This window comes from Vitis riparia, chromosome 13 (genome assembly GCF_004353265.1).
Source record: "Vitis riparia cultivar Riparia Gloire de Montpellier isolate 1030 chromosome 13, EGFV_Vit.rip_1.0, whole genome shotgun sequence".
NCBI lineage: Eukaryota > Viridiplantae > Streptophyta > Magnoliopsida > Vitales > Vitaceae > Vitis > Vitis riparia.
Genome location: NC_048443.1, coordinates 4,938,006 through 4,952,768, shown reverse-complemented (window position 1 = coordinate 4,952,768; position 14,763 = coordinate 4,938,006). Strand labels below are relative to the sequence as shown.

Here is a 14,763-nt window from a genome sequence, read left to right as displayed (position 1 = left end):
TTATTGAATAAATAATACTTTTCTAAGTCTTATTATTTAACAAAAAAAAAAAACTCTCAATATATATTTTTTTAAATGAAAATAAAAAAATATTTTAAATATTTGTAAGGGTATTATAATCAATTTATTTTTCATTATCATTCCCATTATTACTACATATTAAAATTGACACAAATAATCATTTGGACTTTATATTTCCAAGTGCATTTGACCTAAGAATTGAAATCATTAAATTCATTTATAGAAATAGAAATAAAGACAAAATTTCCATTCTTATTTGTCATTCTCACAAGTCAAACATAGTACAAGAAAATGCAAAGGAAAGAAAGTAAAGAGAAAAAAATAAATAAATAAATAAATTTAAAGTTAATAATTATTTTTATATCTTATTTTAAATTTATTTAACTTATTTAACTCTTTTATATAAAGATTAATTAATTTAATAATATATAAAAATTTCACTAATTTTAATTATATTTAACTTTCATTCCTATTTTCTACGGTAAAACCAAATATAAGAAAATAATTTTTCTTAATATTTTTTTCTTTACCTAACATTTCCTAAAACTAAACATCGCTTAAATATTTTTAAATATAGAGAATATTTTTGAAAACTTTTATATTATACACGAATGCATAATTGATTTTTAACATGGAAAATATTTTTGAAAATTTTTGCGTTACATAGGATTGCACAATAGAAAATTGTTTTCGAAAACATTTCAAATAGAACCCGCAGCTCCCTCTCTTACACAATGTTTTGTGATTGTTTTTTTTCTTTCAAATACTGGCCGGACGCCGGGAAGAAAAGCCTAAGGAGCTTCTTGGATTATAGAATGTTATTCACTTTTATGGTAGGCCCCATGTATGAGATTCACTTTTATAATGGATTTATTAAAGGAGAGTACCTCTAGCTTTTAGCAAAGTGATTATTTTAGATTTTGAAAGCACTTTTCCATGTTCTTGGAGTCCATTCTATGGATAAAACTTTTGATTCATTAGTAATAAAAAATTATAAAAAGTTTTAACCCATCATGATATGTCACGGGAATAATAAGTTTATCAATACGATGATGAAAATGAAAACAAGAAACACGAACAATGTCTTCATGGTACAAGATAATAAAACCATCAATAACAATAATGTAAGCATAAGACTTTTTTTAGTACCGACAAACTATCGTACCACAATGATTGAATCTGGGACGAAGGACTTAAGGTATTATCTCTTTAGATTTGACAAAAGCAAAAAACTCTTAATGCGATTCGAATGGGGGTTGACTGTTGAGCCACTCTAGGCTCACATCATAGGATGGGCCCCTATGGTAATAAGCTTTTTGTATCTAAACCTATCCAATTATTTAATACTTTATTTCAATTATTTTATATTTTGATCCCCATCTTATTTTTTTATATTTGAATTTTTATTTATTTATATCGATTATGTTATTTATATCTTGGTATAACGATTTAGATTTTATTATGAATCTTCAATGAGAAGACAAATTCGATAAATATAGATTTAATATCTTATCATTTTCCTTATAAATTTATAGCTCAAGATATTTATGATGGAGTTAAAAGCTTAAACCAAGAGCTACCTCAAAAGGAGATGGTTATGTTTTCATTGATAGAATAATTGCATATTAATGCAAAATATTTCTTGAATCTTCAATGTCACATGATAAAGGTGGGAGGAATTAGGCAATTTCAAATCATAATTTCATCATTTAAATTTGTTTGCATGTGTCAAGTTGGGTGTCCTCTTCATGCAATATATTCCACGTTTTTTTTATTAATAATTATTATAATATGGTATTAAAGATAATCTCTTCTTGAGTTATAGAAACAATGTTTGATTTTCGTAAAATTCGAAGGAAAATATGAGGAAAAGAAAGAGTGAAATAAAATAAAATAAAATATAAATTTAAAGTTAATAAATTATGTTTATATGATTCTTCTAACCTATTTTATTTCTTTTCCTCAATTATATAGGTTATATTTGGTTCTCGAAAATTATTAGAGAAAGAAAGAAAAATATTAAAGAAAATAATTTTTTTTATGTTTTATTTTACTATAAGAAATGCAAAAGAAAGTCAAATATAATTAAAACTATTAAAAAATTTATATATTTTTAAATTATTTAATTTATATATAAAAAAAGTAAAATAAGTAAAAATATTTAAAATCATTTTTTTTATTTTCCTTTATTTTTCTTTTTCTTTTACTGTTTCTCTTTATTTTCTTTCTCTCTTTTCTTCAAATTTTTCAAGAACCAAACATAACCATAAAAATTAAATAATTTTAAAATGTATAATTTTTTAACTAATTTTAATTATATTTGATTTCTTTTTATATTTTTCATGCTTAAACTAGACATAAGAAAATGATTTTTTTTTTTATCATTTTTTTCTTTTCTTAATACTTTCTAAAAATCAAACATGACCATATGGTCCGAGAGAAAGAAAATGTTGATGAAAAATTGAAGGAAAAAATATATTAAAAAATTAGCAAATTTTTCTCTCCCATTATTGTTTATGAAAAAGTTAAAACCGAGGAAAAAAAATAAAATTCCTAATGAATGTAATTTTCCCAAAATTTTGAAGTAAATAAAATAAAAAGAAAGAAAAAAATAAACAACAAATATTAATTTTTTTAGCTTAGTTATTTATGGAAAAATTGAAAGAAAGGAAATTAAACTATTGGGGAATGTATTTTTTCCCCTTTATTCTAGAAAAAAATAAGGAAGAGAAACGTTTTTTTTTTCCTTTCCATTTTTCCCTATTTATTTATTTTTCTCACTTCTTTCGTGTTATCCAAATATAAAAAATTATTTTTATTGAATTTCTTTTTCTATTCTTACAAAATTAGCATAATTATTATTATTATTTTTATTTCATTTTTTAGGTTATTCATATGTAAAGATCAATTTTATTATTATTTTTTTTCTTTTACTTAGTAATAAACCCAACATATTCTAAACATTTTTCTTTTCCTTTTCCATATATTTCAAAACCAAACATATTTTTAGAGTGAGTTTTACATTAATTCTAAGAAGTGTTTCTCATTTTTCTAATACTTAAAAAATAAAAATTTTCAAATACTAGAAAAACAAAAAACATTTTCTAAAATCCAGACGCCATTTCATTGTGTGTTTGATAGTGATTTTAAAAAGCGTTTTTAACTTTTTTTAAGAATTAAATGATAAAAAATTTAAGTGTTAAAAAAAGGTAAAAACATTTCTTAAAATCATTATTAATGGGGCTTTTAAAGTTCATTTGATAATGATTTTAGAAAGCGTTTCCAATATTTCTAACACTTAAAAAAATTTATCATTCAAGCATTAAAAAAACTAGAAATATTTTGTAAAATCACTATCAAACATATTCTTAAAATGAGTTTATAAGTGATTTTAAAAAAATATTTATGAGTGATTTTAAAAAGCGTTTCTAATATTTTTAATACTTGAATGATAAATTTTTTTAAATATTATAAATATTAAAAGTGTTTTTTAGAATCACTATGAAACGAGTTCTTAATCTCTTCTATTATTATTATTATAATAATAATAATTTAATTCGCCAATATTTTAAAATTTTTAAAAATGTTTTTAAATTTGGTAAAATTATTTCCTCATCATAAAAAATAATATTATACTGCATGCTTGGTGAATCAGAGACGCGGACAATTTCACTTTCAACTAAAGCGCGTACGGTACGGGCGTAGCGCGTGAACCAAATGCCGTCCTCAGCGGTTCCGGACAACTGTCTCTCTCTCTCTCTTCCACTTGGCGCTCCCTTCGTCGCACTGAGATTCTACATACTCTCTCTCTAAGTTTGAAAGATTTAAATTTCAAGGGCTTGTTTGGCACTCGAGAAAACTCTCACAATTTTGAGAATTACGAGATCCAGGGCCCCACACTTTTAACCTTTTATTTTTGTATTTTCTTCTCAAATATCTGTCTTCAGTCTTCACCTACCCACGCTCCTCTCTCTCTCTCTCTCTCTCTCTCTCTTAAACGTCTTTAATTTGAAAATTTCCTTCGCTGCCTCGTCCCTTCGTATTTATTGATTCTTAGGGCTTCCTCTTTCTAGTCTGTTCTCATGGGGTCCTGATTTACGACGTCGTTTCGAGGTACTTCGTCTCTTGTTTCTTTCTCGATGATGTTTTTGTTTTGTTTCTTCTGGAGGTTGGATTCCGCACTGTTTGGTGTGGATTTTGCGTGATATGAGGGGTGATGGAACGCGTTTTTTTTTTTTTTGTTGTGACGTTGTCTTGGAATGTTCTGGATCTGATTGTGGATTTGATTTGAATTTTTGTGTGGGTTTGTTGTTTTAGGGTTTTGTTTTTGGACCTGAATATACCCTTTTGTTGTGCTTGGTTTAGTCCTTTGATCTGTGGTTTTGTTTACTTGCTAGTCCTTTTTCGTTTGATCTTTTGAGTTAACGTCGTGCGTATCACCTGGAAATTGTTACAACTATCAATGCTGTAAGTGGGCATTTTCAGAAGTATAATGATGCATTTGATGGGTTTGTCTTTGCTTGTTTATTCTTCTTCTAATGCATTTATTTATTTATTTATTTTTGGTGAAGTTTTGAACTTTTTTATATTGTTGGATTAATATTCTTGGGGAAGTCTTTTTTTTGGGCATTAGTGGAATCAAATAGTTGTAGGAATTTAGTTGTGTAATCCTTTCCGCTTTTGGCTCTCTTCTCCCATCAATAATCCCCATAGGTTTTTTTTTCTAAGAAAAATGAAAAACCATCCTTCCCCTAGATAGACAAAATGAATTGGATGTAATTTTTGAAAATTGCGGGTAAGTACTCAATTCATGATGAGTTTTGCTTGTAGTTATGTCAAAAAACCTCTTAAGCAACCAACTAGTTCCATCCTCTTGGCCTAAGATTGTGCAATACCATAGGAGTTGTGAGAAAATGGTTGTGTTCATCCCCTCTTTTACTTGTTTCTTCTAGTGAAGCACCATCTGGAATTTCTGAAAGCATATTAAGGTAGTACTTTTACTATTCATGTTGGTATTTGTAAAATCAGTGTGACTACTTTACAGTTCACTATGAAATGATTGGAATAATTTTTTTTTTTTTTTTTGTACAAGAACTCAATTTTCTCATCAAATATGGAAATGTTTGTGTTTTTGCACTTGTGGGACTTAGGTTGTACTAATCAAAAGAATTCTTTTTTGGTTTTTCTTTGTTATATTTCAAATGTAACACTTGGATTTCAAGATATCATTTTGAGAGGTCTTTTTCTTGCATGCATTATTCCTTGAGTCCATGTTTATGTTTGGAAGTTTCTTGAGAAGGGCCTTTTAGCTATCTGAAAATTGGTAATTTGACAAGTTTGTAGGTTTAGGATGGTTTCTTTGCATCATATGTGGATTTACTGAAGTATTACCTAACATTTGCTAGTGCACTATCCGGATAGAATGGGATTCTATTGTTGTCTCACCATTTGATAGAATTATGTTTGATCCATACCATGGACTTAATGAGTGAATGGAATTCCTCAATAGGCTGGAATTCCTAGAAGCCCCTTGATTGTCAATATGGAACACAAGGTAGAGCTTAATCCTTGTTGCATCCCTGGATTGGTACACATGTCCAATTATTGATGGCATCTGTAGAGGACACTGGACATTCATTGTCATTATTATTCACCTGAAATACTGTAGGTGAAAAACTTGCACATTAATATTGTAGAATTCAATTAGTGCATGCATGTATACAAAACATATTACAATCAGGATGATGATGGATGGGGCACTGGCAGGGTATAATTGTGATTTATCATTTTTCTTTTTTATAGGTAAATTTTTTTATTTGTTGAACCTAAAACCTCCCACATTCCCCTTCTGCTTGCCTCTTCAGCCAGATCTCAATGTTATATATATATATATATATATATTTTAATTAGGTAGATTTAATTAGTGTAAACATGCATGACCTATTTCTAAACTCTATGATCATCTATTGGGTCCTACATTTTCCCATTCCCTTTAATTTTGATGGAGAAATCATAAAATCTAATGGATAATATATGGCAGGTTAAGTAATTGGTTGGCATCTTCTAAGAGAAAGAAGACTAGAAGCAAGGGTGGAAAGTGTGATTTGGAGGTAAGAATTTATTTTAAACAAAAAGTTCTGCAGTTGCTCCTGAGGGAGGTGGGGAGTTGGTGGGGGTTGTTCTTTTTCCTTTTTAATTAACACAGATTGTCTAAATATCCGTTTGGATGTTGGTGAGTAAATTGTGAAAATTTTCTCAACCTATCTTTTGGTACAACATTGGTATTGTCTAGACATCACGATATCCTTGATGTATCATATATTTACTAGAATGTGCAGATGTTTATAAATGTCATCTTGGCTGGGTATTGCTATGCAATGTACATGAAATTGAGCCCAATTTCATAATATTTTTTCACTGCTCAAACACCAATTCTTACACCCAGACATGTGGAAGAGTTAGATATGTAGGGATGCTTGAATGTAGACAATGGAAACTTAAAAACTCAACAAGATTATTTCTATAGTTTAGAAATACAGTGAAGATTATATTTTCATGGATAAAAAAATGTTAGAGAGGAGATATATTTATATTGATGGGCATACTGAGAAATGATCATCCCCAAAGTCCCATAAGGAACTCCAAACAAAGAGTTTTATGGCCACAGTACTCCTCAACTTATAATAGAAAGCTCAATATCACAAAAATCTGCTATTGCTCTTGTGACGATCGTATGAATCATGTGTACTTTGTTGCATCATTTGCTTAGGTTCTATTAATGCATATCGTCTTTTTGCCTATCCAAAAAAAACCAAAAAACCTTGTGGTTGCTCTCCTTTAAAGCAGACCATACAAAGAATTATCTAAGGATAATACTTGTTAACTTTAGAATGTAAAGTTCGATGTTATAAAATGTTATCTTTTTCTGCCCTTCCAAGTGAACCAAAGAAAAATTATAGAAGACCCTCTTCCAATTATCTTACTCATTCTTGCAACCAGATTTAATGCATTAACCCAACTCTTAACTCAAGAACCAATCACAGTAATACCCAATAGATTTCAAATACGAGAAGATGAGAATCTACAGCTCCAAAGCCACTTTATAATGAGCAACTAAGTGATCTGCTGATTCTGCCTGTTTCTTAGACATAATACACCCTATTAGGGTCATCCAAATCCTACTATTCATCATGCGTTGAACACCAAGAATACCAAACAAGGCATTTTAACAGGAATCCAAGCAACTCATATTCTCTGTTGCTCAATTTTGCTTCTGTATATTGTTTAGTGATTTATAAGTTGATTTAAATGAACGGTGGTGCTTTTAGGCGTCAATGTATACTTCTTGTGTACTTTGGGGTACTCTGTTGGCATTTCCTTTTATGAATTTCTCTTGTTTTATACTTCAAAAAATAAAAAATAAAAGAATAAAAGAATAAGTTGATTTAAATGAAACCTTCTACTTTCATCCCAGTGGCACCAAATTTTTTATACAGCCTTCACCATGCTTAACTTCAACTAGATTTGTTCAAAGCCTTCAATAGTTGAAAACCATAGGTTCATAACTTCAGCAAACTTCTTGGACCACTGCTCCTAACTGTCAAAGCCATACTTCCAGGCTGTGGCTTTCTTCTGCAAGCCATCTCTTTAAGTTGCAAAGATCAAAGTTAAGAAAATTTGAAAAATTTTATGCTTTTTGAAGGGTTTAGTAGTTTGTTTCATGTCCGAGATGATTTGATTGTTGTACGTTTTTAGAACAGACTACTTGTGGAAGATTAGAAGTTTCCTTTCCAGGACATGGAGAAACATCTGTTATTGTTCCTTTAAGGTCATTAATCTGATTATTGGATTGGTAATACAAATTTAATCTTACATCATGCATGCCCTACATTTCATTTTCTGTCTGTACCACAATTTGGATCACACACATTTAATAAAAGATAATAGTGGGAATTAACTTGATACGTCTTTGTACATAGAGTAAGCAGCAGGCCATACTTGTAATGGCATCTGGGAATACATATTTTGATGACATGCGGAGCAAATCTGAGGTTATTGATCCTCCTCAAAGTGAAGATATGATGGAAGTCAGTGAACATGTGAATGATCCAGCTCAAACTACTCTGAAACCTAACGTGACCGTCTCTAGTAGTGTGCGGGAGCTATTAGAGTGTCCTGTGTGCTTAAATGCTATGTACCCTCCCATCCATCAGGTTTGGTTATATATCATTCTTGGGATCTCTTTCATGAAATGAGTTGGTGTTTATACATAACTTGCATTCATGAATTCTTTACAAAACTTAAGTTCATTTGCATTTTATTTTCACCTTTGTTGCATTTTTCCTACTTTTCTAAGACTTTAAGATTCTTATTAATAGTTTTATTGTCGTTTGGTCAGCTCTTATATGATGTTTTTTTATTGATATATTTAAAGCAACAAAAGCAACATTCTAATATTGGCAAGATATGAGTCGCCTTCTTGTGCTTGAACTTATATTTTAATGGTTTCTTGATGGGTAGTGAACCTTAAGTATATGTGAAACTTTGAATCAATAAATCAACTGTGAAGAGGAAGAAGGCTTAAACAATTGAAGAAATTTGTGGAGAGGTTTTTAGTTTTTTTATTTTTGATCAGTTTCTGGGGGGTTTTTTGGTTGCCTAAATCCCAATTATATTTTGTAACTTAGGAGTTTTCAGGTTACCACTTAATGCTAGATGCATTGCTCTTATGGATTTTCTTATTGAAGTTATTTAAATGACCTTTTTTTTTTTTTAATTCAAGTTAAATACCAACAGGGATAAATATGTAATAAGAAATAGTTATGGTTGATCACATAAATATATCTTATTTGCCATTATGCCCATTATTTTTTGTTTGAGATTTTTTGCGTGCTTCCAATTTGAAGGAGCTGCTGGTGGGATTGAATGGTTGTTCCATAGAGGGGAGCAAAGGAGGGTATATGGGTTGCTCCTTTATGGTTTACGCATGATTAGGTGAATTTTGGAAATGGCAGGATAGAAAAATTTGATGAGGGAGGAAAGTCTAGAAGTTATAGTGAAAAACTAAATCTAAAAAACCTTCTATCCTTGGTTTTCAGTCTTATTGGATTTTGATGTAGGTTTGTTGTTTGATTTTGTTGACTGTTTTGACACAAGCTTTGGTTTGCATTTTTCTCTCTCCCCCTTTTCTTGGCACGCTTTGGCCTCTGTATGCATCTATGTCCTTGGGTTGTGCCCCTTTTTTCTTTCAAGAGCATGGATAACTTCCAAGTGTTCTCATTTTGATCTGAGTAAACTCAAAACTGAGTGCTTTTCCCCCCAGAAAACAGGGGACAAAAGTAAAAAATCTAGTTCATGAAGGTCCATGTATCTAGTTAATGACATTTTGCCTTCTCAAGGTAAATTAAGAAAAGAAAAATCAATAAATAAAGAAGAAATATGAGAAATAGAAGTCACCCAATATGGAAAAGTAAAGTCTTCAGTGGATGCGGTTTCTAGAGAAAAATGAAACCTTCAAGTGTTTGTATCCCTGTTTATGCCTTATCTCGTCTGGGAACACAAATTGCTCTGCAGTCATGGGCACCATTGAAAAAAGAAGGGAATGACATATGGGAGAACAGTACAGGTGATTTGGCAGAAGCATTACAGTCTGAAGAATCCAATTTGGAGGCTAATATAGCATTTGGGATGGTTTTCCAAAGGTCTTAATGAATTTCCTACTGTAAAAGGACCCTTAGAAAGTTTTTGGTGGGCATATAGGAATAGACTTTAGATGAATCCTTTTCTTGTAGTATTCTATGGTGATCTTGCCCTCATTAACTTGACCTATATCAAATGAAACTACCATGAAGCTGGAGAATGACTCATGTGATAATATCAGGTTCTGATTTTTATCCCCATTAACTTGTATTCCATGGTGATATTCCTTCATTAGCTTGACCTAGATTACAACCCTAAACTTATGCCCAGGAGTGTAAGGATTAACATACTGAAAATCAGGAGGATGAATAGATTGCTTTGGCTGCAATATCTTTGGTATTATTTGTTCTTTTTTCTCGTCCTGTAAGTAGGTTAACTTATTAACTGATGCTGTTACATGAGATGCAGCGAAAGATCTATGTTGTTGACAACTTAAATCTCTTAAAACATTTGGAATTGGTCTGAATGACTATAAACTTTATAATTATATATTTAAAAATCAAATCAGCAGGATCAGCCAAACAGAATTCATTTGAGTAGAGTTCAACTTGATCCAAATGCACTTCCAGAGAATGGATTTGTCAAACATCAATTCTCTTGCAGAGTTGTTTTTGTGAAGACCCTAGCAGCCACATCCTTGCAAGGTTCTTCCTACTCTAAGAAGCTGCCTAAACCTAAAATAGGAGAACATTTTAGATTCTTAACCTGTGAACTGTTGATGCTCTTATATCCTAACTGGCTAATGATTCAATTGTTAGGCTTAAAGAATTTGAATTATTTAACCTGTTCTATTTAGCATTAACCTTGATGTTTTTACCTCTATTAACTAAATTTAGGTTTATTAATCCGTAAGCATCCATTTTATATTCCTATTTTTGGGTTTCTCTGGTATTATGATAATTATCGTGTATCAAACAAAGAGAACTGCAACAGTGTTGTTTTTGGTGGTTATTCTTTTAATTGTTTTCCCCCCTTTTTTTCTTTATGCAGTGTTCAAATGGTCACACATTGTGTTCTGGATGCAAACCTAGGGTGCATAACCGATGTCCCACTTGCAGGCATGAACTTGGCAATATCAGATGTCTTGCCTTGGAGAAGGTAGCTGCGTCCCTTGAACTTCCATGTAAATATCAGAGTTTTGGGTGCTTGGGCATATATCCTTATTACAGCAAGCTAAAGCATGAATCTCAGTGTGTCTATAGACCCTATAACTGCCCCTATGCTGGATCAGAATGCACAGTCATTGGTGACATTCCTTATCTGGTGGCCCACCTAAAAGATGATCATAAAGTTGACATGCACAATGGCAGTACTTTCAACCATCGCTATGTTAAATCAAATCCTCATGAAGTTGAAAATGCTACTTGGATGCTAACGGTATCATCTCTTTCTTGTCTCACTTTTATCCTTTGTTGTTTGGTGCTCCAAACCAAGCAAATAAGAGTGTTTGTTTTTTTTTTTTTTCTTGTGTGGATTTCAGTGCAAGAATTTTGTTTGGTGCATTTATATCCAGTTATTTTTTCACTAATCTTGGCAACACATGTATGGGTTTGTTTTTTCATTCTGCCAAAAAAAAAAGAGCACATCACAGTATTACTGTTTTGATGCCCCTCTTTTTTATATAACAATGTGCCTCCTGTCAACTATGGAGTCTCAATTAATGACAATTAACCAATCCCAAATTGCCCTTTGCATGAAATAGAACAGGGATCTAAAAGAGGCAACCTGGGCTTTGCATTAGGAGGATTTTTCATGCCAATCAGGGTTTATCGAAATATCCACATTTTTTCCGTTGGAATGACTAAACTGCTCCCCTCCCATGACACAATGTGCTGGATTGTGATAAAACCTTTTTTTTTTTTCTGGTAAGTTTATTTCATAGGGGATTTAATAGATTGTTGAATCCTTTTCCTATGTCTTAGGTTTTCAGTTGCTTTGGTCAGTACTTCTGTCTGCATTTTGAAGCCTTCCAGCTTGGAATGGCGCCAGTCTATATAGCATTCTTGAGGTTCATGGGTGATGACAATGAGGCAAAGAACTACAGTTACAGTCTAGAGGTGGGAGGGACTGGCAGGAAGATGATTTGGCAAGGGGTGCCCAGAAGCATAAGGGACAGCCACAGAAAGGTTCGTGACAGTTTTGATGGACTCATCATCCAGCGCAACATGGCTCTCTTCTTCTCAGGAGGTGATCGGAAGGAATTGAAGTTAAGAGTGACTGGTAGGATTTGGAAGGAACAGTGAAGTGATTTGTTCTCCTCCTTGCTTCTCTTTTTGCCTTCTATTTTGCCCTAGTAAGTAGATCAGTTTGTTGTTGTTGTAGTGCCATATTAGGTCTTCTGGTCATGTATTTTTTGGATTCTTGGAGGCAAACCCTCTTTGCTCAATCTGTGCATCAAATACATGAATGGGAAGACATAACTATTGTTTATACAATATTAATTTTAATCCATAGAGATTTAAAATCCATCATACTTCTTTTATTGTTTTTATATGTTCATGCTTGGATGAGTAGTACACAAGCCATGGATCTGTGCCTGGAGACTTAAAAAGGGTTTCAGACTAAATTTGCTGGTGATGCACTTTACTAATGTTGCTTGTAAGATTTTGAAAGGAGTTGAAAAAGGAAACTTTTCTTTGGTATGTTTCATAATCTGAGCAAATTACAAACATTGATGAAAATATTGGTAATTACTAATTATAGATATATCGGTATTTTTATTTTATGAATATATTGGGGTGGATATTTTGAAAAAAACTTTTGTTTGACTTAAAATTAATCAAAACTTATGAAAATATCGTGAAAAACTTTAAAAATATACAATAAATATTTTAAAGTTGTTTTATAAAAAAAATTGTTATATATAGTTGTAGACCCCTTTCAAGAGCCTAAGGCTATTAGTTTTTTTTGAGGGATTTTTATAGCATGGGAAGGATATCGTCTCACCACCTAGAGGAGTTGGCAGCACCTTAGACAAGTGGGGGACCCTTTTCCCTACGCATGGGACCAATTGTATGGACATGGCAGGAAGCATGGCCGGCCAAGAGGGTGGGTGAAAGAAGTTATGCTGGTTGATGGAGGAACAGGGGAGCTAGTAATGGCTTGCTGTGGAAGATATAGAAACAGGGGGGGAGCTAGATATCTGAAGGGGGGCTTTGTCACAGAGGAGTGGGGTATTCGGGAGGGGTGCTAATAAGGAGAGGCTTCAACAGGGAAAACGAGGAACAGAGGAGAATTTTGCTGGAAGCCAACCCACTTTTTGCTTGAAATGAGCATTCCAGGTATGATTCTTGTGAGCTCCTTATTTCTCATTTCCTTCTTGACTAACTCTCATTTTTGGCATTTATCCTGGGTATTTGGTTTATTGATTGGTGTGGATGCTAGAGGTCACTCGTTTTGCCTTGGGGGACTTTGGCTATGCATACTCTGTTTTTGGATGCACTTTGGTTGTTTTTTGTTTTCTCTTGGAAGTGTTTGATGCTCTGTTCTTTCCCATGAATTTCTGTTTCAAAACCATGCTTTTACTCCCTTTAGATTCCACTCGTTCACAGCTCTTTGACAGTTCATGACATGGGACCGAATCTTTACTCTGTTTTTTTTTTCTTTTCATGTTTTCATTATTCCTTGTTCATTGCTCTATTTCTCGTTGGGAGGGAAATGGAAGCGATGTTAGTCTTGATACTAGACCCGCAGAAACAGGATAGGACATTATCATAGAGGATGATCCGGATCACCTTTTGCATTTTCTAGAAAAGAAAGATGGAGACGATAGCCTAAAGTGGTATTTTATCCAGTTTTGTTGTGTACCGAATTGGGTCTTAGAATACGTAGACTTGTGAACAGTGATAATGGGCTTACTGATATCCTCTGATCTAGTACAAAGCGTATACGAATTATGCATTAGACATTGAGGTAATTGAGAATTCTGATTATGACTGTATCAACAAGGTGCTCTAAGCGTGTGAAATGACGATAAGGCTTTGGGGTATTGATGGGACCATCTTTTGCATGGCCACCTCCACCATTTCGCCCACTTCCTAGCCATGCATGCAACGATTATCATGCATAACCATACCTATTCCTCATGCCCATTCTCTACCCATGCGTATCACCCCTCCCATCTCTCACTCGCATGCTCTCTCTCTCTCTCTCTACACCACAACCATTCCATCATACCCATCACGCCTATCTTGCACCTCACCATCTCATCACTCACCTTTCCCGTCCATCCCCATGCATACGTACCCATCTCTCATTCCCACCTCCCTATACCCAACTCACCCATTAGTGTCTTTTCTTTCTATCCTGAATCATGTGTCTTTCTCCTAAGACTGAGAGCGGTAAATAAAAAAAAAAGTCAAATCGCACCATCTCTGTAATAGGTAAATGCCTCTTTTTCTCCTGAAGTTGTTGGAATTATTCGTAATAAGATATTGGCTACAATTGAAAAGGTCTTATCAATAAAATTTCCATTTATCCGCGATCTAGGCATAGGTAGCAATCCATTCTATAATTCTTTTCATTACCTCTTGTGGGAAAAGAATCCCACAAACAAAGGAATTGTACAGTACGAAATAACATAAAAAAAGAATCATTAAAAAAAAAGATATGGACCTTCTACTCAAATTGTTTCTTTTTGACAGGAATCAATAAGAAATATTTGAATCTGATTCATCCAAATGTAGTAGTATACTAATGAAGATAACTATTCCAATTTCATCGAAGTTGAAGAATCAAGGAATTTTTCCTAGAGATTAGGATAACTCGAGAAGTTTTGATTGAATTGTGATCCAAAGAGGAAAAAGAATCGAATAATCATTTTATGAAAATGGAATAACCGTCCATTTTGTGTTACCCATTTCCTACTCACATGCGTGGAACCTTGCATACCCAGCTGCCCACCATGCCCACGCCTTGCTCATCTCCATAGGAATCCCAAAGCCACCCACCTACAGGCATGGGAACCATGCATGCAGGGCCACCCCCCATGGTTGCTGTTCATCAACACCATTGGCAGCCCCTACTTCTCAGCCAGTCTGACCA

The 14,763-nt window shown here is 32.8% G+C and overlaps 1 protein-coding gene across 4 annotated transcripts; it reads left to right on the top strand.

Moving 5' to 3' along the window:
* The first annotated feature begins 3,973 nt into the window (after positions 1–3,973).
* LOC117928871 (E3 ubiquitin-protein ligase DIS1) lies at positions 3,974–12,191 on the top strand. 4 transcript variants are annotated; one of them, XM_034848944.1, is made up of 5 exons: positions 3,975–4,134; positions 6,062–6,131; positions 8,001–8,234; positions 10,711–11,097; positions 11,643–12,191. In XM_034848944.1, the coding sequence occupies exons 3-5, from the start codon at positions 8,025–8,027 to the stop codon at positions 11,961–11,963; spliced, it is 918 nt and encodes a 305-aa protein (XP_034704835.1). In that variant the 5' UTR covers positions 3,975–4,134; positions 6,062–6,131; positions 8,001–8,024; the 3' UTR covers positions 11,964–12,191. The 4 variants fall into 4 exon arrangements, with proteins under 4 accessions (XP_034704836.1, XP_034704835.1, XP_034704837.1 ...); XM_034848943.1 differs by lacking the exon at positions 3,975–4,134 and adding an exon at positions 4,195–4,488; XM_034848945.1 differs by lacking the exon at positions 6,062–6,131 and having other exon boundaries at positions 3,974–4,134.
* Positions 12,192–14,763: the final 2,572 nt, after the last annotated feature.